Here is a 27,307-nt window from a genome sequence, read left to right on the forward strand (position 1 = left end):
GTTTATTATTTACATAGACAGCAAAAGAAAGATCAGCATGGTATCTGCTACCTAGTCCCACAGTATGGCACCAAACAGGAGGGGCTGGATGACAGATTACAGGAACTGTGGGGATCGCTGTTGTTGAGGAGCAGGGCAGGGTCAGCAATTGCATGAAACCGAGAGTGAGTGCCCTCTTCAATTTTGCCCACCCTAATCCCGGCCTTGCTGAGGAGCCAACTCTAAACTACTGCCAAGCAAGGCAGGGAGGAGCTGAGTCCTGCCCAGATTCACAATAAAGAGACCAGATATTTCTCATTCTCGAGGTCAAGGAGACCTTCCCGACTACCCATGCGTAGAAAGACTCCTTGGGGGCCAAAAAGGGAGGGGGCACCACCGCATAATGCGTGGCGTCAACCTTCCCATAGGCTTCTGCGCCAGAATCCATCTTGGCTAAGAGGTGCGCACGCACACGGGGAGGACACTGAGTTAACCAAATACGGACTCTGAGTCAGGCAAAGCAAGATGATTGGCCAGAGGAAACCCAGAAGAAAGGCCCCATGTAAGTGATTTAAACTACCACAAAGGCGCGACTCTCTCTCTGAGCCCACCCATGTGTGTCTATTCACATGTACTTTTTTGCTCCTAATAAACCTTTTACTTGTTTCACTAAAAAAAAATAGAATTAAAAAAAAAAAATAAACTGCCAAACAGTTTTATAGACTTACACAGAAATTTGCAGCTGTACCTAAGGGGAGGGAGGTGCAAGGCAGAAAGTTCTGTGTTCAAATAAAACTAGGGAGATAGATGAGAAATGACCCGTGGCTGACTCCAAGATGTAGATGAGAAAAATGCCTCAAAACGGCTCCACACCATGCTGATCTCCACTTCCTCCAGGAGCAATTTCAGAACTGTTAAGCCTTGCCTACATGGCCTTTGTGGAGGTACTCGAAGTTGTTAGGATGGACGGCAGAATTGTTCCCCTAGAGGCCGACATCTGAAAAGACAATACTGAATCTATTGCTTCCTACAGTAAGGGAAAGCTGTGCTGGTCATACATAGTCTCTCCAAGCAGAGCAGACTGTTGATCTTACATATAGTTTTTGGGCAAGGTTGAATTCAGGGATTGGCGAATTTTAGAGGCAGTAGAGATTGATGCCACTTGTAAGAGGCTGGTTGATGTTGAATGTTGGCACTCAGAGGCGTGTGCCCTGGGCTGTTTGTGATTGGCTGGCTATCAAAAGTGAGAGGCTGGGACTTCCCTGGTGGCTCAGTGGTTAAGAATCCGCCTGCCGGGCTTCCCTGGTGGCGCGGTGGTTGAGGGTCCGCCTGCCAATGCAGGGGATGGGGGTTCGTGCCCTGGTCCGGGAGGATCCCACATGCTGCGGAGCGGCTGGGCCCGTGGGCCATGGCCGCTGAGCCTGTGCGTCCGGAGCCTGTGCTCTGCAACGGGAGAGGCCACAACAGTGAGAGGCCCGCGTACCGCAAAAAAAAAAAAAAAAAAAAAAAAAGAATCCGCCTGCCAATTCAGGGTACACGGGTTCGATCCCTGGTCTGGGAAGATCCCACATGCCGCAGAGCAACTAAGCCCGTACACTCTACTACTGAGCCTGCGCTCTAGAGCCCGCGAACCACAACTACTGAGCCCATGTGCCACAACTACTGAAGCCCAAGTGCCTAGAGCCCGTGCTCTGCAACAAGAGAAGCCACCACAGTGAGAAGCCCGTGCACCGCAACAAAGAGTAGCCCCCACTTGACGCAACTAGAGAAAGCCCACGTGCAGCAACAAAGACCCAACGCAGCCAAAAAAAAAAAAAAAAATGAGGGGCTGTCCTTGATAGGTTGTCCTTGACGGATTAGATGGGTTCTGACTGCTACTTGTTTTCAGGGCTTCAAGGCAATAGGTACTTTCCTAGGAGTAGGAACCTGGTTTTATTTTCAACAGGTAAAAGAAAATCTATGAAAATAATCCTTAATCTTTGCTAAAATTGGTGAAACATTAGTGAATAAAACCGCTCCATTGTTTTTTTCTCTGAAACTTCCAGACTGCCTTCTAGCCCCCTGATGGACTGTGGAGACCGCCTGAGGCCAACTGCATCTTTAAAAACTTTGTCCCAGCCTGAACGAGGCTTTATTTATCTTTAGTCTCCTGCCTACAGCCTAGCACATAATAGGTGCTCAATTGGTGGTTGAAGTATTGGAAATCACAATCTTTAGGAATGGCAGAAGAAGAAAGAAATGGAAGGATTGGGCAGACAGGAAAGTTGAAGGTTTCACTAGGTCGCTGTATGACGGTTCTGTAAATATTTGATATTAGTACCGTACCCATTTAGGTGAAATGAATGATTTGTGTATTTTATGTGTTCCAGGTGTGTGTCATATCACATAATTGTGAGGATCCCAGATATCTGTCCCTGTTAAGAAGGATCGTGTAGATGAAAACTGTGATGAGGACACAGCTCCACCAACTTAGGGAACCTAGGACTTGTCCAGAGTAGCCAGCCCCTCTGGGCCAGCGGTTTGCAAATCTCGACTTGCTGGCAATTCCACTCATTTTCCATAGTCCTCCCTGATCTACTTTGTGCAGGGAGCAGGACAAGAGCCAACAAAGAGGAGACGACAAGGATCTGCAGAGCGCGGGGCTGTGGTCCGGGGAAGGAGGAGGGCTGGGATGGATGATGGGCATCGGCGCCCTGGAGCGGCCCGGGGGGCGGGAGGCGATGCCGAGCTCACATTGGCCCAGCAGGTGCCCCTCCTCGCGGGGCCGGCCCAGCGCCCAGTGAAAGTGATATCGCCCTGGGGCCATGAGCTGAGGCGACCTCGGCGACTGAGGAAACATGGCTGAGTTTACGCGGCTGCAGAACTGCCTGGCGCTGATCCGCCTACGAAACCCGCCTGTCAACGCGCTCAGGTAACGGGCTCGGCCGCCTTCAGCCCGGGGACAGCGAGCAGGGTCTTAGCCGCCTGCCTGCAGTGGAAGCTTTGACTCTCCCCTGCTGGTTTAAACGGAGAGAGACACTGAAACGGATTAAACCTGGGCATATGCCAGGGCCTTTTACATTGGTTAGCTCAGTTCCTGTTTGCAGAGAACTCTCTCACTGGTAAGGAAACCGAGGCTGAGAGGCAGACAGATGGCTACGAAGCGGGGGAGCTGGGATGGATCGGGTCTGTCCGTGCTCCCTTCGCGCTGGACTCTTCTGCTTGCTTGCAACTTTGACTTCTCAGCCGTACTTTCTATTCCAAAGGTCTTAGTGCAATGCTGGCTGGACCTTGATCCTTCACTTCCCAACCTCGAGTCCAGGCCACCCTTATAATGTGTGACTAAAAGTTTTAGGAATCCAACAATAAAGTGGCTTCGCACTGTTAGAAATATAGATCCCCTTTAATGCCAACACAGTGAGTAAAAGAGGATTGTGTCCTGGCCCAGATATGCAAAGGTATATCTCTTGGTCTGTTGTAAACCTTAAGGTCTTAGTGCTTCCGTGGAAGATCCATGTTGGGTTAAGCCCATATCAGAATAAGCCTATTAAATAGCGTTTTCTGAAAAACTACTGTGGAGTACCTTCCTTGTTAAACTTGTAAAAGCATTACTTTTTAAAAGTGAGATTAACGCTGCTCTTTTGAAAGTTAATGACGTTATATAGGTTTGGTTCTTTTATATCTCTGAAAAAAGTATAGTGATACATCAGCCTAGGAAAGAGTCACCTATCCACAGGGAGTAGGATTAGAAGAAATGATAATTTACGGAGAACATATAAAGCACAAAGAGAAAGACTTTTGGTCAAAATCCTTATCACATGATGCTGGAGCAAAAAGAGACTGTAATGAGAAGACATACTAATTTTAACTGAATTTTCATCCTACTATCATCAGATTTGATTTTATCATTAGCACTAGTATAATTATTTTAATATAAAATTTTGCATTTAAAAATATAAAAAATCAGAAATAAAATCATTCAAGGATGATAATGTCCACTTACTTGCCACTCTCAGAAAAAAGCAAAATATTTATTATTTTGGCTTTGATGAAGAAAAACATGAGTAATATGATTACATATCAGTTTTGAACTTGACTGTATTCCTATTAGAATTACTAAATATTAGGACTCTGCCTTAACCTCTGCTCATAATGGGAAACTGTGCCCATCTAGAACTTGGGGAAAAAGGTTCCACAGTCTACTACCTATAACTAGGAATATTTTACCATAACTACTTAAAATGTTTCTGTTATTTAACCTGCCCCCTAGCCCCCCTTGCAGGAGAAATGTTAGTATCTACCTCATTAAGTTGTTGTGAGGTTTAAATGTGTTAGAGATTATAAACTGGCACTTAGCAGATGTTAGCTATCATTAGTACTATTAGTCAGAAGGCCTGTTACAAGCCCCTACCAGCAGGCCCCGCTGCTCAGGATTCATTGCAGCTGCATCAAGATTTTCTCCACTTGCTTTCTTGCCCTTTCCCATCTACCTTCTTCTGAACTTATGTTTAGGTAGAGGTGTGTGTCCCAGCACATTCATCAAGTTTAACAGGTTCCCAATTTGTTTTTTTTGCTTTACACTTTTCTTCTTCCCTTCCTTCCTTTCTCCCTTCCTATTTCTAATTTTATGTGGGAAGTTATTTCTTCCTAGCTAAGTGAGAGATTCTTATTTGAATATTTTTGGGCCCAACCAAATAGTTCAAATCTTTCCTTGCTTCCTTTAGCCAGCCAGGTTTCCTTCTATTCAGGTGAATGCCAACCCTCTTTACAAATGTAGGACATGTCTGATTACTAGGCCCATCTCCCAGAACAATGGCTTTCACACTTTTTAAAATTATAATCCACACAGGAATCCATGTTTTACATAGCAACCTAAGACACACACACATACGAATACATAACTGAAAACAAAGTTTCGTGAAACTTATTTGTTTTGTTTGATATATTATATTTTCTTTTCTATTTCTTTGTTTGAAGAATGCTGGTCACAAGGCACGGCTTGATTCGCTGACCCCCTGGCTTTAAAAAATTGTCACAAGAAAGGCTTCCTATAGTGACAGAAGCTAAAGATCTTTGGTCATCACTCATGAAATGTTACCTTTAGACTCCATTTCTCCATGCCTGACAATATTAAGGGGAGAAAATAATTTCTTAACCCCTGTGACCTTGACATTGCTGCGAAGTTGTTGTCCTTTTCACTCAACTAGAATCTAGTAAAGCTATATCTACTACAGCCATTTTCATTTTTCTTTTTTTCCTGTGTTTTATATTTGCAAAATTAGCAAGAACATAAGAAATAAAAGAGTAGGGGTTGGTTGAAATGGGAAAAGCCAGCCTTGTCTCCTCAGTGGCGCAGCTTGGGCTCATTTTCCAGCCATCATTTACCCAGAAGGAAATATGTGCCTTGTGGACTTCTCAGTAGTATGGATGGTTCAGAATCAGTTTTCCATTAGCAGATTTGGTTTCTAATTAACTAGTTGAAGGCAAGAGGTTTTGTTTGATTTCAGCGGGCTTAAATGGTGGAAAAAAGGGAATTGCCATAAACAAGGGCAAGTATCTCCTTTATTCCCTGAGGTTTTAACTCAGTTGCTGGTCTGAACAATCTGGCTTTATGGACATTTGTTGTTGTTTGTTTTAAGATTTTTTTTTCACTCTGTATAAAATGTTCCCCCAATACTTAGAACTCTAAGGCAAAACTGATTGGACTCTGGTTCTACCGTTTTTCCTTTAAGCAATTCCTCACCACTCTTCCCAGTTCTCCTCCTTTATCATCCCTTGGCACTTGTTGATCCTCTGCTTCATGGCAAATTCTCCTCTCTTGGTCTCTGTGACTTTGGGCTCCCTTGGTACTGAATCACTCTGCTGAGCCTCTCCCACCTCTTAGATCATCTAGATCTACCCTCAGCTCTCTGTTCTTTTTCTTTGGCAGACTCATTCAATCTTGGCTTTAACTATCTCCTCTGTGGATGACTCCCTCATCTACTGAAATTTGGCAAAGTCTACTACATGCCCTTTCTTTCCCAGACCTTGCCTTTACCGCCTAAATTAGTTAGGATTAGGCTTGGCTGCTAGTGACAGAAAACTCAAAATCATGATGGATTAAATAAGAAAAAGTTGATGTCTGTCACAGCAGCGTCCTGGAATGACTGGTATGGCTGCTCCACAATCATCAGTGATCCCAATTCTGTCTATCTTTTGCTCCGCCATCCTCAATAAACAGCTTCCACCTCTTGATCCATAATGGCTGCTCCAAATCTAGCCATCATATCTGCATTCCTGCCAGAAGTAGGGAGGAAAGAAAAAGCAAAAAGCATACCCAATCCTTTGAGGACTATTCCCAAAAGTTGCATGTACCAAATCCGTTTCCATCCCATTGGCCAGAAATTAATGCCTCGGGCTGACCTTACTGCTGGGAAATGTAGTCTTTATTTTGGGCAGCCATGTATCCAGCTAAAAACCAGATGTTTAATACTTCGAAGAATGTTGGGATGGAGGGATATTTGGGGGTAACTTGCAGCCCCTGCCACATCACTTAGACTGTTATTTTTAGACAATTTCAGTTTCTTATATTATGCCAATATGACAAATTGAAAAAACTTTCTTGGGACTTCCCTGGTGACGCAGTGGTTAAGAATCCGCCTGCCAATGCAGGGGACACGGGTTCAATCCCTGGTCTGGGAAGATCCCACATGCTGCGGAGCAATTAAGCCCGTGTGCCACAACTACTGAGCCTGCTCTCTAGAGCCTGTGAGCCACAACCACTGAGCCCATGCGCCACAACTACTGGAGCCCAAGTGCCTAGAGCCTGTGCTCCACAACAAGAGAAGCCACGGCAATGAGAACCCCATGCACCACAACAAAGAGTAACCCCCGCTCACAACAACTAGAGAAAGCCCACACTCAGCAACAAAGATCCGACACAGCCAAAAATAAATAAATAATAAATTTATTTTTAAAAACAAGACTTTCTTTCCTCTCGGGAGTTCCACGTCACTTTCTTTGTACCTTTATTACAGCACTTATTTTAGTGTGATATTGTGTTGTGTACATTTTGTTCTCCCTAGGATGTTGTAAGCCCTCACTGTACATAGGATATGTCTATAATATTTTTAAATTGATAGTGCTGATTCTAAGTGGTCAAAGTTACAGCAAAATGTAGGAAAACACTTTTTTTCCTAAAGTTTATGTGTTTAATCAACTCAGTGCTTAATTTACAGTAAATACATATATTATTTGTTAAATTAGTGAAAGTTTAATGATAAGTATCTAGGATTTTTATACATCGTGTATATGTTTAATTTTTCATTGTTAAGAAAGGAAAAAAAACTCTGAGATGGTAGAAATTTGATTCTGACTCATGCTTCACGTAATTTTTTTCCCTTTTAGTGAGACTGTTCTCCGTGGAATAAAAGAGGGTCTGCAGAAAGCTCTAACAGACCATACAGTAAAAGCCATTGTGATTTGTGGAGCAGATGGCATCTTCTCTGCAGGTAACCAGTGTCTAACCCTCTCCCATGCTCTCTGAAATCCTGCCACAGACTGAGATCAATGCTGCATTATCTGTTCTTGTGGGTAATACTATAGTGTGGGTAATGAATATGGGAGTTGAATGGGAATGAGAAACATTGTGGAGAAAGAGACAAGAGTCATAGGAGAGAACCCAGAGAAGATGCTGACCTTACTCTCTTTTATATTGGATTGGGCCTTTGGAGGACATTTAGTTCCAGGCTTGATGGCTATTATAGCTGCTAGTATACATCTGCTGGTACATATCTGCTCTGCATGTGTCACCATCCTATGCGAGCTTGGGCAAGTCCCTTAAATCTCCTGAAACTCAATTTCTCTATTTATAAAATAGATACCATAATATTTATATCTTAACAGGTTTTTGTGAGAGTAAATGAGATAACACATCTGAAAGCCCTAGAGCAGTGCTTGCATGCAGAACATGTTCGATAAATGTTATTTTTTATTTTACACAGAGTCCTGCAATGGACTTCACTTTTCTTCTGATAGTCACCCATCTCAGTGACCATGCACTCTTTATTGGGTTATCCTGTGAAGATGCAAAATAGTGACAAAATACGGCAAAAGCATCTGAAATGGTGATTTATTCACTGGTATTTGTGGCACCTTTTCTTCTTTTCCCAAATTATACCCTTTGACAAAAGTTCCATGGATATGAAGGCCCATGTATTCTTACTGTAGCCAGAGGAATTTTTTTCATTTTTCTTCTTCTTCTTTTTTTTTTTTTTTTTTTGCCAGAGGAATTTAATGTATGTCGTGGTAACCTGAGAAGAAATAGATGTTGAAATCATAACAATGAATAAATATAAACACATTAATCATTATAATAATTACCGTTTAGCTTACCTGCTATGTGCCAGTACTGAGTAGCTTATTTACTTATTAACAATGAAAATAGTAATATTTTTACATACTTTATATTTTAATCCTCAGTAAATCCTACAGTTTCCATTTACAGATGAGAAGGCTAAGCCTAAGAGAAGTTAAATAGTGGGCCAAACATTAACCAGCTATTAAATAGCTTACTCAACTATTTGAAAACTTAAGGTTGGGAGCCCAAGATGGTGACTTTGAGGCATGGAGTGAGGGATCAGAATTATGAAAAATCAGAACTGATATTTCTTTGTAAAAAAGGAGGTAGGAGGGCTTCCCTGGTGGCGCAGTGGTTGAGAGTCTGCCTGCCGATGAGGGGGACGCGGGTTCGTGCCCCGGTCCGGGAGGATCCCGCGTGCCGCGGAGCGGCTGGGCCCGTGGGCCATGGCCGCTGGGCCTGCGCGTCCGGAGCCTGTGCTCCGCAACGGGAGAGGCCACAACAGTGAGAGAGGCCCGCGTACTGCAAAAAAAAAAAAAAAAAAAGGAGGTAGGAGAGAACGTAGTTAGAGTTCAGAGGCAGCAAAAATAATTGTTCTGGAAAAGCATTAGGGATTGTCAGACTTGATTTAATGGACTTAGATAGAACAATGTGCCCAGCAATCGGAAAATATGTATTCTCCAATCTGCAACATTTACAAAAGTTGATCAGCTACTGGACTGTGAAAGCTTATCTCAATAAATTTCATTTAGAATATCTCTGACAACAGTGCAATCAAGCTAGAAATCAATAACAAAAATATAACTAGAGATTCTCATGTGTTTGGAAAATAAATTCATTTTTTAATAACCTTTGAGTCAAAGCAGAAATCATAATGTAATTTAGAAAATATTTTTAACTGAATGATAATAAAAACAATATATAAAACTTGAGGGATACAGTTAAAGCAAAGCTTAGCAGGAAATGTATGGCCTTAAAGGTATATATCAGAAAAGAAAAAACACTGAAACATATTGTGGTATTCCTATTAAGGAACTGACAAAACAAACAGTAAAATAGATCCAAATGAAGTAGAAGGAAGGAAATGATAGAGGGGAAATTACTAAAATAGAATACGAATGTGAATCAAGAGAACAATAATATCAAATGTTCTTTGAAAATACTAATAAAATTGATAAAGCTTCAGAGAGGCTTATCAAGAAAAAAAAGAGACAATACAAACAATACATATAAAGAATGACAAAAGGGATATCACTGAAGATGCTCTAGCCATTAAAAATGATAATATGAACAAGTAGAAAAACAGAGCTTACAAAATTGATTCAAGAAGAAACAGAAAACCATTAAAGAAATTGAGTCAGTAATCAAAAATCTCACAAAGTAAATTCAAGTCCCAGATGACTTCATTGGTAACCTCTAACTGAAAAGTCAAGGAAAATATCATTCTAATTTTACACAAACATTTCAGAGAATAAAAATAAGAGGGAACACTTTCTATATTAGTTTCCTGGGGCTGCCATAACAAGTGAGCACAAACTGGGTGGCTTAAAACAATAGAAGTTTATTCTCTCAGAGTTCCAGAGGCTAAAAGTTCAAAATCAAGATATCTGCAAGGCCATTCTTTCTCCAAAGCCTCTAGGGAAGAAGTCTTCCTTGCCTCTTCTAGCTTCTGTGGTTGCTGGCAATCCTTGGCAATCCTTGGCTTGTTGCTGCATTATCCCTATCTCTGCCTCTGTCTTCCTGTGGCTTTATCCTCTGTGTCCAAATTTCCCTGATCTTATATAGACCCACACTGATCCAGTATGACCTCTTCTTTACCTGATTATATCTGCAAAGACCCTATTTCCAAATAAGATCACATTCACAGGTTCTGGGTGGACACCGTTCTATCCAGTACACTTCCCAACTCATTTTGTGAGGCTAGCATAACCTTGATAACAAAACCTGTCAAGACAGTATGAAAAAGCAAAATTAAAGGCCAATTTTATTTGTATTTTTGTTTTTTGTTTAACCTAGATATAAAACTCTGAAACATTATATAATAAAACTGAATCTAACGATATATAAAAAGCATGATATATCACTTTCATCCCAGAAATACCAGATTCATTAAACATGAGACATCAATGTAATTCATCCTATTAAAAGATTAAAGGAGGAAAATCATGTGATTATTTCAAGAGATTCAGAAAAAAACACTTGGTAACGTTTAGCATGCATTAAAGATTAAAATTCTTAGTAAACTAAATATAGAAAGAAAATGTCTTCATCAGGCAAAATGTATCTATTTTTAAAAACCTACAGCAAACATCAAACAAAATGGTAAATTGAATGCTTTCCTTTTCAGAAAGAAATAAGACAAGGCTGGCTGCTATCACCATTTGTATTTGACATTATATTCTAGGCCCTGGCCAGCCTAGAAAAAGAAATGAAAGGTATAAGCATTGGGAAGGAAGAAACAGAACCATCATTATTCAGAAGAAATGAGTGTTTGTAAAAAATAAATCTATCAGAAAATTATTAGAATTAATAATAGAATTTAGGAATCTTGCTGGATGTAAAATCAGGATCCAAAAATTAATTGCATTTCTATGTGCCAGAGATAAACAGTTAAAAAGTGAAATCACTATACTCTTGTCTGTGCCTTGGTTTCTATAAAATTGGGATGATCATACTAACCTTTTGCTGCAAGTAGAAGAATGTAGTATAACATTTAAGAATGTGAACTGTGTAGTCAAACTGCCTGAGCTCAAATCCTTATTCAACCAGTTACAGAATCATATGTCTGAACTAGTCACTTAACATCTCAAAGCCTTAAACTTAAACTTGTAAAATGTTAATAGACTATTTAACTTAGGTGTTAAGAAAATTAAATGAGACAATATATGAAACTACTTAGCCCAGTGCCTTATGTATAGTATTTATCCAACAAATGTTAATTGCTTCTGTTACTTGAAAAATTAGTTTAACCTAAAGTTACAGGAATAATAGACATGACATTCAGACTGAAGTTCACCTTGTTTCTCTAGAACCAAAAGGAATCTAAAAAAATAAAAATAAATAATAACAGTAGAGTGTGAAATATGATGGATTGGTGAGAAAAAAAGCACAATCCCTGGATGGATGCTAGATGAGGAGCAGGTAGCAAAAAAAAAAAAAAAAAAAAAAGAAAGGCTGAACATGAAATAATTAATTTAACTTTTTAACTTGTACCAGGCTTAATATTTTCAAAGAACATATAATGCTATAGGGGAAAAGCTCACTACTATGTATAATGTTATGTGAAAAAAGGAAAATATAAAAAATGACTTTACAGAGTGTTCTCAATATTGTTAAATATATATATTATAGTAAACATTCATTTAATTGTCACATCAGTTATTTAAGATAGGTATTGAAACAAAATGGTTAAATAACTTACTCAAGGTCACAAAGCAATTTACATACGTGCGTTGGGAAAAAAACTAAAAATTCACCAAAATATTACATTGTTATCTCTGTGTGGTGATATTTGGAGTAATATTTTTGTCCTTTATAATTTTGTGTATTTTTCAAGATTTCTATAATGCATATGATTTTTATAATTAGGAAAAGCAGTAAATGTTGTTACTTTTATTGATCACAAAAAAGTCTATCACAGAAATGTAATTCTAAGCTGATTGATTTACATATAACTCACAAATATGTCTTCATTTTACCCTGAGGTTTTATATTGTAATGACTGATGCCCTTAACAAAGATATGGGTCTAAATTGCTGTGAATAGAGTTGGTGAACAGTATCATGCAAAAAATGGGAATGGCTGACTCAATCTTAGAATCTTTGCTTCCCTTTTCTGAGCTTTCAAATTTTTCTAAAAGTAGAGTTACTACTATCATATGGAAAGACAGATTTTAGATTACAGGACTTCTGATAAAGATTTGAGGATTTTCTCTCATATCTTTCTACATTTTCCAGGCTACTTGTTCCTTTACTGTGTCTGCAACCAAAGGATAAAGAGTTTCATGGGTCCAAAGAGATCTGAGATTCCTTAAGTGTAATCTGGTAACTTATTGTTCTATAGCAAAGTCTTCTTCAACTCTCTTTTTTCCTTGTCTTTGTGTTCTTAGGTGCTGATATCCGTGGCTTCAGTGCTGATAAGACCTTTGACTTGACATTGGGAAGTGTAGTAGATGAAGTACAGAGAAACAAGAAGCCTGTGGTGGCAGCTATCCAAAGGGTGGCTTTAGGAGGGGGACTGGAGCTGGCCCTGGGCTGTCACTATAGGATTGCCCATGCAGAGGTAACAGAGGGGATCCATATGGGATTTGATGTAGGGAGCTTTTCTTTAGAGCAAGCTCTAAATGTAGTCATAAGCATCAGAGGTGATCATTTTGAATGGTTAGCTTACTGGTTCACAACTCTTAGGTTTTTCTAGCACTGGTGTTCAGCTGTTACATACAAGTACAGTGTTACTCTTTGTTGAAATGTTGAAATATGTCCATTCTAGTTGATAAAGAGTTACTACCCTGAGCCTGTGACTGTCCCATCACTTCCCCTAACCCTAGCCTTTGGACCTTCCCATGACCCACTAGTTAAAGGGGAACTCCTGTACAGGACACCCAGGACCTTGCTCTGGTACTATGGCCCACATCAGATTTCACTGAGCTATGCTCATGCAGTATGAGGTATTAATATTTTGACCATCACCCCTGAGTGTACATACTTATTTAAATTTTTGTTTCCTATCTCAAACATTTCAGTTTTGTGGTCTCATAATTTTTAGTACTTAAGAAGACAAGTTCCTATTGGAAACTGTGCACAACTAGTAAATCCATGTATTTCTGGAAATAGATTTAATTTGGGTTATTAGACATGTAGATTGAGGTTTGTGATACCAGTCTTATAATAGTAATATTTTTATAAGTAATACATTTTTCTAATAATAAAGATAATATTCATCATTGTAATAGACTATAAAATACAGGAAAGTACAAAGATGTAAAACTGAAGTCACCATAAACTCACAGTTCAGAAATAACCACTATTGACATTTTATCTTTTTCTTCCTTGTCTTTTTCCTGTGTAATTTTTTTCTTCGCAATCTTTTTTTTAAAAAAAAAATACATTTGGAATTTTATTGTATTTCACTTGTAGTCTATTTTCATACTAATACTGTATCTAAATTATTATTAAATATTCTTTATCCATTTTACCAATCTCTACCATTTACATTTAACATAATTACTGATAAGGAAGGACTTTTGCCATTTTGCTATTTGTTTTCTATGTCTTATATTTTTTCATTCCTCAGTTCCTCCATTAATGCTTTTGTTTGTATTAAATGGATAAGTTCTAGTACACTTTTAATTCTCTTATTGTTTCTTTCACTGTATATTTTTGAGTTGTTTTCTTAGTGGTGGTTGCCCTGGGGATTAACATCTTAATTTCTGATAAGCTAGTTCAGATTAATACCAACTTAATTTCAATAGTATGTAAAAAATTTGCTCCCATATAGTTCTGTTACACACCACCTTTATGCTGTTATTGTCACAAATTATATCATTATACATTGCATGCCCATCAACATAAATATATAATTATTGCTTAATGTAGTGGTCTTTTAAATCAGGTAAGGAAAAAGAGGAATTGCAAACAAAAAATTACATTAATACTGTCTTTTATATTTACCTGTGTAGTTACCCTTTAACAGTGTTCTTTATTCCTTCATGTGGATTTGAGTTACTGTCTAGTGTCTTTTCATTTCATCCTGAAGGATTTCTTGTAGGGCAGATCTGCTAGCAACAAATTCAATTTTTATTTATCTGAAAATGTCTTAATTTGCCTTCATTTTTTAAAATAAATTTTTATTTATTTTTTAATTTTGGGCTGTGTTGGGTCTTCATTGCTGCAATGTGGGCTTTCTCTAGTTGCAGTGAGTGGGGGCTACTCTTCACTGTGGTGTGCAGGCTTCTCATTGTGGTGGCTTCTCTTGTTGTGGAGCATGGACTCTAGGCTCACGGGTGTCAGTAGTTGTGGCTCACGGGCTCTAGAGTGTAGGCTCAGTAGTTGTGGTGCATGGGCTTAATTGCTCCACAGCATGTGGGAATCTTCCTGGACCAGGGCTCGAACCTGTGTCCCCTGCATTGGCAGGCAGATTCTTAACAACTGCACCACCAGGGAAGTCCCAATTTGCCTTCATTTTTAAAGACTAGTTTTGCTGGATGTAGAATTCTTGGTTGACAGTACTTTTCTTTCAGTACTTTGAACGTGTCATCCCACTGGCACTGGTCTCCCTGGTATCTTTTTTTTTATTTTTAATTAATTTATTTTTGGCTGTGTTGGGTCTTTGTTGCTGTGTGTGGGCTTCATCTAGTTGCGGTGAGTGGGGTCTACTCTTCCTTGTGGTGCGCAGGCTTCTTATTGTGGTGGCTTCTCTTGTTGCAGAGCAGGGGCTCTAGGTGCATGGGGTTCAGTAGCTGTGGCATGTGGGCTCAGTAGTCGTGGCTAGCGGGCTCTAGAGTGCAGACTCAGTAGTTATGGCACATGGGCTTTGTTGCTCCGTGGCATGTGGGATCTACCCAGACCAGGGCTCGAGCCCAAGTCCCCTGCATTGACAGGTGGATTCTTAACCACTGTGCCACAAGGGAAGCCCTCTCCATGGTTTCTGATGAGAAATTTGCTGTCAATCTTATTGGAAATATTCCTTAAAAATATCATTTTAAATGGTTGCATAATTTTTCATCTTATAGATTTATCATAATTTATTTAACCATTTCCCTATGTTGTTTTAATTTTTTATAAAACTTATAAATAAAGACACATATCCTAAGTGTTCCTTTTTCTGTGTTCCTAATACCATGACCTTCTGCACACTGAGTGCAGATCTAAGTTATAAGCAATAGTAAGTCAGGGGATAGGGATGACCACTGGTGGGAAAAATGGTGATCAACTGCTAGGAAAGCCTCATGTGAGAGAGGCTCAAACATTCCAGGTATTTTGGAGCTGTTGGCATCACAATTTGGGCAAATGGCAGTCTGTATTTAAGTACCCTCCTCCTCCCATCCTTATACCTGGAAAATGACTAACAGAACTTTGGCCACTTTTAAGGCAAAGAGAGACATGTGATTAAGGTCTCAATCTCACCCTCTCATCTGGACTGAGGTTGCTGCCTGACTTTCTTCCTTTCTTCCTCCCTTCCTTTCTTCCTCGCTTCCTTTCTTCCTTTCTTCCTCCCTTTCCTTCTTTCTTTCTTTCTTTCTCTTTTTATAATAGCTTCATTGAGATATAATTCATATACCATATAATTCACTCATTTAAAGTGTACAGTCCAGCGGTATATTAGTATATTCACAGAGTTATGCAATCATTACCACAGTTGATTTTAGGATATTTCATCACCCTCAAAAGAAACTTCACACCTTTTAGGAGTAAACCATCATTTCCCTCTCCCCCAGTCCTAGCAATTACTAATCTACTTTCTGTCTGTATGGATTTACCTATTCTAGACACTTCATGTAAATGAAAACATACAATATGTTGTCTTTTGTGTCTGGTTTTTTCCACTTAGCATTGTTTTCAAGGTTCACCTGTGTTGTAACATGTCATTAGTATTTTATTCCTTTCCATGGCTGAATATTTCTTTTTATGGATATACCACATTTTCTTTATTCATTCATTACTTGATGGACATTTGGATTGTTTCTTCTTTCTTGGATTTATGAACAATGATGCTATGAAAATTTTTGCACAAGTGTTTTTTGTGGGCATGTTTTCATTTCTTTTGAGTATATATAGAGGAGTGGAATTGCTGGGTCGTATGGTAACTCTGGTCGTATGGTTAACCTTTGAGAAACTGCCAAATTGTTTTCCAAAGTGACTGCATCATTTTACGGTCCCACCAGCAATGTATGAGGGTTTTGTATGCTCCACATACTCTCTAAAACTTGTTATTGTATGTCTTTTTTATTATAGCCATCATAGTGGGTATGAAGTGGTATCTTGTAGTTTTGATTTGCATTTCCCTGATGGCTAATGATATTGAGCATCTTTTCATGTGCTTATTGGCCATTTGTATCTTTTTGGAGCAATGTCTATTCAGATGCTTTGCCCATTTGAATTGGATCATTTGTCTTTTTATTATTGAGTTATAAAAGTTCTTTATATATTCCACATATGTTATTAGCAACTATTTTTTCCCATTCTGTGAATAATAGAGTCAGAGAAGAATTGTGTAAGAAGCTGGGGATGTGTTTCAACATGAAGACTTAGGGATGGCACAGCTCTATTTATGCTATTAATTAAAGGAGAGGGTGTGCACTAATTTTCTCTGTAGAAACTCTCACTGAATTCTATGCAGCAATGTTTTTGAGGGTGTGAGAAACCCAGGGGAATGCTTGCCTTGACTCTGAATATATCATCTCATTCTAATGACCTTTATGCCTTCAATCTTTGATAGGCTCAAGTTGGCTTCCCAGAGGTCACACTAGGAATCCTTCCTGGTGCAAGAGGAACCCAGCTTCTCCCCAGACTTATTGGAGTTCCTGCTGCACTTGACTTAATTACCTCAGGTCAGTACTAACCCTGCCAATGTCTGTCTAGTTCAATGTGAGGAACTGGACTAGGATTTAGAAACATTCTGGCTTGACCATTCCCTACCCATGTAATTTTAAGAGGATACTTTAACTTCTTTGATGTCAATTTTCTCATCTTTAAATGTAAAGAATGCCTTTTCTGAGAGCTTCTCGAAAGTTACCATGAAGAGCAAATGTGAGTGCTTTCTAAATGAAAGTATATACAGAGCCCTAATGAAATTTAAGTGTCTGCTCATAGACACTGGTTTCACATAGGGTGCATTATATTCAGATCTAATTTAGAAATTGTAATATAAACAAGAATTGAAACCAGAATTTCCAAGGAAAGATTTCAAATTTTAGTTTGGAAATGACTGCATTTTTCATTTCCCAGGTGATAAGGTGTTAGCTTCAAATAAAAGTTTTCTCTTTCAATAGGGAATGTGAACAATGCAACACTAGAAATCATCTAGAGACCCTGAATTTACCAAATATGATAAGACATAGAAAGATATTGCCAGTCGAAGTGAGGTTGGATGAAAGAACATACATAACTATTTACTCCAAACAGGTGGAACTAATGAGGCCTTGGGCCAGACACTTTACCTCTTTGTGCCTTAGTTTCTTCATAAATGTTTATGACAATAGCACCTACCATATGGTGGTGTGGTGAAGATTAGACACCTTAATGCATACAATGTGCTTAGAACAGTCCTAGACATGGTAAAAAGTGTTAGTTATATGTTATTATTCCCATATCCGACTTTAGTGAAAGAGGAGGATTGAGTAAAAATAAGATGAGGATCTTGGTAATAGACTATATCCCAAAGAATGGGCAATAAAAAGAGCACAATCTTTAGAATCAAAGACCTGAGCTTGAATCCCAGCTGTACCACATATAAACAATATGCCTTGTACAAATTAATTTTTATTCACTCATGCAGCAGCTGTTTAATTTTTTCTCATGTGCTGGGCCCTGTTGTAGGCAGTGGGAACTATAGAGGTAAATCAAACCTACAAAAACTCCTGCCCTTATGGATATTATATACAGAAAACAACAACAATAACAATAATTATCAATTCAAAAATGCACAGTGTTTTCCACATCTTTGAAATCAGGACGCCTCTTACATTCATTGTGAGTTGTGGTTTGATTGGCAGTGTTTTTCTTCCCTTGTTTCTGTGGGTCAGGAATTTGGGAACAGCTTAGTTGGGTTCTAGCTCAAGGTTTCTCATGAAGTTGCAGTCAAGATACTGACTGGGGCCATAGTCATCTGAAAACTTGACTGGGGCTGGAGGATCTACTTCCAAGATCTGCTTCCAAGATGGCGCACTCACATGGATGGCTGCAGCTGACTGTTGGCAGGAGGCTTCATTTCCTCTCCACATGGACCTCTCTCTAGAGCTACCTGCATATCCTCACAGCATGGAAGCTGGCTTCCTCTAGAGTGAGTGATCCAAGAGAGAGCAAGGCAAAGACTGCAACGTCTTTTATGACCTAGCTTTGGAGTCACGTGCCATCTTTTCTGAACTATTCTATTGATTATACAAGTCTTCCCTATCCAACTTGGGAGGGGAACTTGAATACTTAGAGGTCAAACACATGGCAGGTCACTTTGGAGACCAGCTACCACACTGTATACTCTTCTTAAACTCCATGCCTACCTATTATGTAAGCAGTATACATGGTAGGTTAGATGGAGATCAGTGCTAAGGAGAAAACATAAAGCAGAAAGGGGAAATGTAAAATGATAGGGCTGGGGGTTGGGTAATATTTTAGGTAGGATAGTTGGGAAAGGCTTTCCTACAAAATGAATGTGAGTGAATACCTGAAGGATGGAGGAAGCTTGTTATGCCAATATCTGGAGGAAGATATTCCACACAGAGAAAATAGCAAATACCAAGCCCTGAGGTAGGGGCATACTTGGAAATTTCAAAGAACAGCAAGAAGGTCAATGAAGCTAGAGTAAGGTGAGTAAGGGGAAGAGTAGTAGGGGGTAAAGTCACATCAGGTAGGGACTTGAAGATTATAGAGAGAACTTTGGCTTTTCTTCTGAAGAGGTAGAAAGGCATTAGAGTGTTTTGAGCAGAAAACTAACAAACATGCTGTCACTTATGTTTTTTAAAAGATCACCCTGGCTACTGAAAATATATTAAGTGGAGGTAAGTTCAGAAATAGGAAGACTGATTAGAAGCCTGCTTTAATAATCCAAGGGAGCCATGATGGGAGGTTAGACCTGAGTGGTAACAATGTAAATGGTGAGACGTGGTCAAATTCTGGATATATTTTGAGCCAACAGGATTTTGTGACAGACCAAATGTGAGAGGTGAGGGAAAGGGGAGAGAAAATGATGATTCTAATGGCCTCAGCAGCTGGAAGGATGGCGCCATTACTGAGAAAAGGGGAATTCTGCTGGTAGAGCAGGTTGTAGGGAGGAATCACAAGAGCTTAGTTTTGGACATGTTAAGGTTTGACATCCAACTTGAGGTGTCAGGTAGACAGTTGGATAGACTGGCCTGAAATTTAGAAGGGAGATTGTCTGAACTTCTCTCAGTCTTCATTTTCTCATCAGTAAAACAACCACATAGTTGTGTAAGGAATAATGAAATTACATGACTTGCTTCTGGTATAGTACCTGTCACAGAGGAGACATTTTATAAATGGTAACTGTGGTAGGCATAATAATGCCTCTCTCCAAGATGTCCACGTCCTAATACCTAGAACCTGTGAATATATTACCTCACATTCGAAAGGGACCTTGCAGGTGTGATTAAATTAAGGATCTCAAGATGGGAGATCATTCTAGATTGTCTAGGTAGGCACAATTTATCACAAGCGTCCTTAGAAGAGGAAGGCAGGAGGGAGAGAAGATGATACACAGCTGGCTTTGAAGATGGAGGAAGAGAAGAAGAAATGTAGGCAGCCTCTAGAGGCTAGAAAAGCCCAGGAACAGATTCTCTCTCAGAGCCTCCAGAAGGAGCACAATTCTGCTGACCTATTTTAGATTTCTGACTCCTAAACTAAGATAATAAATGTGTGCTGTTTTAAGATGCAATGTTTGTGGTAATCTGTATAGGAAACTAATACAGTAGCCATTGATAATGATGATATTAAGACTCTTGCTTCTGGAAAACATTTTTTTTCCTAAGAAGGGATGCTAAAAAATTGTTACTGAAAGTTGAAGATTCCCTACTGATGTTAATGAAGAAAAATACCAGCTCTATAGGCACTGCCCCCTAGGAAATTAATAAGTAAATAAATTTAGATTAAATTAATAAATAGCTAACCTTTTCTGCTCTTCTGAAAACCATAAGAGAGATAATTCTGGAAAGTGGAACAATTACAACAGCCACGCTTCTCCACAATTCCCTTAAAATGCCACCTGAAAACAATCGAATCTTTAGCAGTAACCACAAAACACACGCTTGGGCACAATGCAGTTCATTCCCTGACGTTCTCTGTCCAATCAAATGATGAAAACTACAGTGCCCTGATGTTGCTTCTGCTGTTATTTTCTAGGTCCCATCTTTCTGAACAGCATAGAAAGCCTCTTCTCTATTCTCATAGAGCTTTGTCTCAGCCCCATAGTTACTTTATGATCTTTCCCAGGACAGGGATGCCCTCAGACTCTAGTCTTTGATGAGGTACCTCTTGCCACCCAGGATACTGGGGAAGAAGCTGCGAATGGCATCTTTATCCTGCCAGTCTTTCAGATTTAGTTAGGTCCATGTGGGTTTTCTCTATACTCGAACAAGATGTTAAGGGTGAGTTTTAATACCCAGGGCTCCCAGTCAGCAATAATAAATATCAGCAAATATTATTTCATGACTAAGACAAATAAAACAGACCAAAAAAAAAAAACAAGCTATGAAAATATTCTGTGTCATTAGAAAAATGAAACATAAATGTGAGTCTGTTGAAACAGATTAAAGGCAACAAAAAATCTTAGAAAACTCACAATATTCTAAATTAGAAAAGAAAATATTTTATTTATTAAACAAGAACACCCTGTTTAAAATCAAAACATTAGCCAAAATAACTTTGAAGCAATAAAAAGAAAAGATGCACTAGAACAGACTACTGAATCAGCAACATAGTGCATAGAGACACGTTTATAGAATTCAGAAGAATTTCTAAAAAAATACAGAAAATGTAAATGAAGGCAGCAGACATGAGAGGTCTATAATAGAGGCCTCTGCTATGAATAATAAAAGCTCCCAGAGCACAAAGCGAAAAGGGGAGAAGCAATAACCATAGGAAAAAATAGAAGAATCTCTTCAGATACATAAAGGAATCAGAAATTGTACTTTAGTAAGCACCTCATTTTCCTGGAAAAACTGATGAGATGTCAATGCCTTGTATTTTGATAAAGATTTTAAATTTCCACGAAATAGACTCCTGCAAGCTTCCAAAGGATAAAAACAAAACACAACAAAAGGTTACTCTTGAAACAGCTAAAATCACTCCAGCCACAAATAAATTCTCAACGTATGGAACATTTGTATACTAAGATGCTATACAGTCTTAAATGTGGTCTAAATCAGGAGTTCTTAAAGTGCGGCCCAGGAACTCCTAGGTGTACCTAAGACTATTGTGTATGGGGGGGCAGGGGGTGGGGGTGGGGTCCATGGAGTCAGAACTATTTTCATAATAATAAGATATTGCTTGCCTTTTCCACTCTCATTCGCTCACAAATATACAGTGGAATTTTCCAGAGGTTATTGTATGCCATGTGGTATCAAAACAGATTGAATGCAGAAGCAGAAATGAGAATCCAACTGTCTTCTATTAAGCCAGACATTAAAGAAATTTGCAAAAATATAAAACAACACTCTTCTCACTAAATTTTTAAAATTTTGAAAATAGAGTTATTTTGCATAAAAATTTATTTATGTTAATATGTAATAGGTTTATCATGGTTATTTTAAAGTGATTTAATAAAGATACATTTTTAAAGTTCTCAGTTATAATTTCTAATATAGTAAATATTAATAGAAATAACCCATATAAAAAAAAGCTCTTTGGCGTATTCCATAATTTTTAAGAGTGCAAAGGGGTCCCAAGACTAAAAAACTTGAGAACTGCTAATCAATACACTTTAAAAAAAAATAAATTTATTTATTTTATTTTATTTATTTTTGGCTGCATTGGGTCTTCGTTGCTGTGTGTGGGATTTTCTCTAGTTGCAGCGAGCGGGAGCTACCCTTAGTTGTGGTGTGCGGGTTTCTCATTGCGGTGGCTTCTGTTGTTGCAGAGCACAGGCTCTAGGCACGCATGCTCAGTAGTTGTGGCTCACGGGCTCAGTAGTAGTGGCTCTCGGGCTCTAGAGCACAGGCTCAATAGTTGTGGCGCAGGGGCTTAGTTCCTCTGTGGCATGTGGGATCTTCCCGGACCAGGGCTCGAACCCTTGTCCCCTGAATTGGCAGGCGGATTCTTATCCACTGCACCACCAGGGAAGCCCCAATACACTTATGTTTTGACACAGAAACCACAATACAAAACTGTGCACACATGGTCCAAATTAGAAAATAATGAGTCTATATTATTACTAATATATAATTACTAGTATAAAATTTATACAGTTACTAATATATAATTAGAATAAAGTCTAAAATGGCTTTTTCCCCCTTTAAATGGGGAGATGTTATAAATTCTTTAGAGCATGAAAAGGGAGTTAAAAACTAAATTTCTTCTCTTCAATAAATTAGATTAGAAATTGCTTTAATTTACAGTGGTATGATAAGTATACTTTTAAGAATGCGAACTATTTTAAGTACCTAATGCAGAATTCATAAGAGGATGCTTACAATCAACCCAACATACTACAGAAATTCAAAGCACATGAGAGGGTTAATTCTGCAAAAGACCAAATAGAAAGGAAGAAAAGCAGCATAAAATATAGGGGGAGGGCTTCCCTGGTGGCGCAGTGGTTGAGAGTCCGCCTGCCGATGCAGGGGACGCGGGTTCGTGCCCCGGTCCGGGAGGATCCCACATGCCACGGATAGGCTGGGCCTGTGAGCCATGGCCGCTGAGCCTGCGCGTCCGGAGCCTGTGCTCCGCAACGGGAGAGGCCACAACAGTGAGAGGCCCGCGTACCGCAAAAAAAAAAAAAAAAAAAAAAAAATATATATATATATATATATATATATATATAGGGGGAAATCATAATAGTGTGAAATGAGTCTGTAAATTCTAAGGTTTATAGAAATTAAAGCATGTGGGGGAATATTGAGGAATTGTGTGTTCCTGCTTTCAGTAGTAAGCCTGAAAGGCAAGAATATCTTGGAGGAAATCAGGAAGGAATCTGGCTGCTTTGACAAAAAGAAATAAAGTGAACTAAGATTCACCTTTTTCAAAGCACTGCTGCTTATAGAAATATCACTATTATTAACATGATGAAGAAAAGAGGTAAAAATAGTAAGAATATGATAGATTTTGATTTGCATAGAGAAGGTCACAGTGAATTAGAAGAAAGCTAACATTGGAATCATACGCCTATCTTTTTATTTTATTATATTTTTTAACATCTTTGTTGGACACCTATCTTTTTAAGTAGTCTGTACAATTTTAAGGGGACTTTAAAATGGCTTCTGGAAAGTGTTCCATGTAGAAATTTTTTTCTAAAGCTTGGAAAAGAAGCCACAAAGAAAATTGGAAAGAATTGAGATTACCTGGCTTGCAGAAGTCTCAACTTCAGTTGCCCCAGTCTCTTTATAGTAGATCTAGGGAGGGCTTTTATTAGATTGGACAGTGGTTATTATCTACACTCACAAGAAAGAACAAGAAAGCACAAGAAAGAACAAGTTTAAATCTCAGCATGAGGATTTGGGTTGGATATACAGAGCTGTGTCTTCAGGTCCTTGAAACAGAATAAAAGTACCTGAAATCTCATTGACTCCGTAAGAACAGTAGTGGTCCTTGCAACTTTTGTGAAATCCAGGTCAGAAGAAAACATTACAGCTAATGGAATTTTCAGTTCATCCTGTGGACATCTCATGTTTCCCCTGCTCAGTTGCCCCAAAGATCCTTTTAGTACCCAGGTTTTCATATTCCATTCCGTGTCCCTTTGGGCCCCTTAACCTAGAGAGTCTGATTCACTCACCCCTCACTCAAGTGATTTTGTACAGAGGAGACTTCACCCTTGAAGCCACTTGCCCACCCCCCACTGCCCTCCTCACCCCAGGCGGAGATCTGGAAGCCTGTTTTCAAAGGCATTTCCAGAAAACTGCCCAAATATTGCTGTTACAGAGTGACCCCTGCCCAAAATCATTGAATTGTCTATCTGATCAAGAAAAGCCATTGGTAGCTCTCCGAAGCACTAATAAGAACTGGGAATGGAGGGTTTGTCTCAGAGATGGCAACCACCAACACTCTGTAAGAGCAGCAAAGACCATGGAGTTGTTGCCAGCAAGACTGACTTGGTGATTGCTCTTCAGAAGCCCAGATGGTGCTGGTAAACAAGCAAGCAATGTGTTGCTGTCTCTCTCCTGACCCTGTGGTGAGGGAAGTTTATATCCCTTAACCTCCCGCTTCAGAGTGTGCAGATCAAATTACGTATCTATGCCTGCTGGAGAACATGGGAGTAATGCAAACCCTCATCAAACTTCTGTAACCTCCTAGAGCTTCCAGTCTATACCAGAGGCTGCCAAGTGTCACTAGTGGATGGTAGATGCTCCTGGCACCACCGCCACCAGACACTAGATGTCACCACCTGTGCAGTGAGATTTACGCTGTTGCTGTTCCTTAGTGTTACTCACTCCAGCTAAAAACCCTCAGTTGAGCACTCAGTTTGCCAAGCTTGGGATCATGGGACACACCGTAGTGCCAGGTCTGAAGGAACAATTGTCTGATCATCTCTGTTTCTTTTTTAGCTTCCTTTTTAGCTCCAAAGCTCACACATTAGCAATTCCACAAACTAAGGGAGGGTCGAGATGCTGGGTAGCCAAAAAATGGCAGAGGTCCACCCCACTTTTCCTGTGAAATTTTGATTATAACTTATGTGATATCAACTTAATAATTCTTCTCCCCTGTCTATCCAACTATATTTGTGTTTGAGCTCAGTTCGTAATCAATGGCAGCCCATGGTGTATGCTAGTATAAGAACAGATAGTATTGCTATTGCTGTGCAGCTACTACCTCTGTTATTTATTTATCTGTATTATTATCAAACAATAAATCCTCATTATTATATAGATTTATAGTTCATAAAGTGCTTCTAATAGAGATTTATAGAATAGAAGGAAAATGTATTATTTTCACTTAATACTCAGAATTACCAAGGTAAGCATAATTTTTGCCATTTACCAACGAAGAAATTGTGGTCCTAGTACAGTTCACACAAATAGTGCAAGGTAGAGCTGGAACTTGAATCCAAATTTTCTGATTACCTCTGCAGTAATCTTTCCACTGTAACAGTCAGCGTGGTGCTTGTTTATTTAGTAACAGATGTTTATACCCAGGACAAGTGAATTTTCCTACTAGAGAGAGTGATGTTTTTGGTTTACTATCACATTGTTCTTTGATTTGTTTTATTTTGTTTTCTTTTAGGAAGACATATTTCGGCAAATGAAGCTCTTAAGCTGGGTATTCTAGATAAAATTGTGAACTCGGATCCGGTTGAAGAAGCAATCAAATTTGCCCAGAGAGTTTCAGGTAAAGAAGATAATAATAAAACTAGCACAAATTGGAAACAAGTTAAATGTCCATCTTAATAAGGAACTCCTTAAATATTTTATGGTACATCCAAATAGAATATGATACAGTTTTTTTTAATTGGAGTATAATTACTTTACAATGTTGTGTTAGTTTCTGCTGTTCAATGAAGTGAATCAGCTATATGTATACCTATGTCTCCTCCCTCTTGAACCTCCCTCCCTGCCCCCCACCACCCCACCCATCTAGGTCGTCACAGAGCACCTAGCTGAGCTTCCTGTGCTTTATAGCATGTTCCCACTAGCTATCTATTTTTTGCATGGTAGTGTATATATCAACCCTAATCTCCCAATACGTCCCACCCTCTCCTTCTCTCTCTGTGTCCACATGTCCATTCTCTACATCTACGTCTCTATTCCTTCCCTGCAAGTAGGTTCATCTGTACCATTTTTCTAGATTCCACATACATGCGTTAGTATACAATATTTGTTTTTCTCTTTCTGGCTTACTTCACTCTGTATGACAAGACTCCACATCTCTACAAATGACCCAGTTTCGTTCCTTTTTATGGCTGAGTAATATTCCATTGTGTACGTGTACAACATCTTCTTTATCCATTCATCTGTCGTTGGACATTTAGGTTGTTTCCATATCCTGGCTATTGTAAATAGTGCTGCAATGAACATTTGGTAACATGTGTCCTTTTGAATTATGGTTTTCTCAGGGTATATGTCCAGGAGTGGGATTGCTGGGTCATATGGTAGTTCTATTTTCAGTTGTTTAAGGAACCTCCATACTGGAGGTTGATACAGTGGCTGTATCAATTTACATTCCCACCAACAGTGCAAAAGGGTTCCCTTTTCTCTACACCCTCTCCAGCATTTATTGTTTGTAGATTTTTTGATGATGGCCATTCTGACTGGTGTGAGGTGATACCTCATTGTAGTTTTGATTTGCATTTCTCTAATAATCAGTGATGTTGAGCATCTTTTCATGTGCCTCTTGGCCATCTGCATGTCTTCTTCTTCTTTTTTTTTTTGTGGTACACGGGCCCCTCACTGCTGTGGCCTCTCCCGTTGCGGAGCACAGGCTCCGGACGAGCAGGCTCAGCGGCCATGGCTCACAGGCCCAGCCGCTCCGTGGCATGTGGGATCTTCCCAGACCGGGGCACGAACCCGCGTCCCCTGCATCGGCAGGCGGACTCTCAACCACTGCGCCACCAGGGAAGCCCTGCATGTCTTCTTTAGTGAAATCTCTATTTAGGTCTTCTGCGCATTTTTTAATCGGGTCGTTTTTTTGATATTGAGCTCCATGACCTATTTTGGAGATTAGTCCTTTGTCCGTTGCTTCATTTGCAAATACAGTTTTAAAATGAATGAGAAACTCTATGTATTGACATGGTATGAATGCCATGATGTATTGTATGGTTAAATGAAAAACGCATCATTGTGTACAGTGGTGCAACATTTGTGTAACAAGAAAGGGGGGATAGGATTGAATGTATATATAGGGAGAGTGTATATATGTAACTGTCTCTGTACAGGATACTTCTGTAACTATTCACAAGAGAGGATTGATGGTTGCCTCTGGGAATGGGGCTGACCAGCCAGCAGAAGCAGTTAAAAGTAGACGTCCCTTTTTATTCTTCTGTACCTTTTGAATTTTTATTGAATGAGTGTATCTTCTATTAAGAAACATAACTAAAATTTAAGAAAAACCAAGCAAACAAACATTTCAGCCATTAGAAGACAAGCTCTATAATTTACCACAATGAAGCCATGGTTCTGTCTCAGTGAGCTACGTTTTC

General features: G+C 39.2%; 1 protein-coding gene across 1 annotated transcript in view; it reads left to right on the forward strand.

The window, feature by feature from the left end:
* Window positions 1-27,307, forward strand: part of EHHADH (enoyl-CoA hydratase and 3-hydroxyacyl CoA dehydrogenase) — a 61,625-nt gene that overhangs the window by 6,779 nt on the left and 27,539 nt on the right. The window contains exons 2-6 of the mRNA XM_030861568.3: window positions 2,349-2,890; window positions 7,345-7,448; window positions 12,405-12,577; window positions 16,733-16,844; window positions 25,396-25,500. Coding sequence (XP_030717428.1) covers window positions 2,817-2,890; window positions 7,345-7,448; window positions 12,405-12,577; window positions 16,733-16,844; window positions 25,396-25,500 — 568 coding nt within the window. The 5' untranslated portion in view covers window positions 2,349-2,816. The remainder of the gene's footprint in view (window positions 1-2,348; window positions 2,891-7,344; window positions 7,449-12,404; window positions 12,578-16,732; window positions 16,845-25,395; window positions 25,501-27,307) is intronic.

The sequence above is a fragment of the Globicephala melas genome, chromosome 4 (assembly GCF_963455315.2).
Source record: "Globicephala melas chromosome 4, mGloMel1.2, whole genome shotgun sequence".
NCBI lineage: Eukaryota > Metazoa > Chordata > Mammalia > Artiodactyla > Delphinidae > Globicephala > Globicephala melas.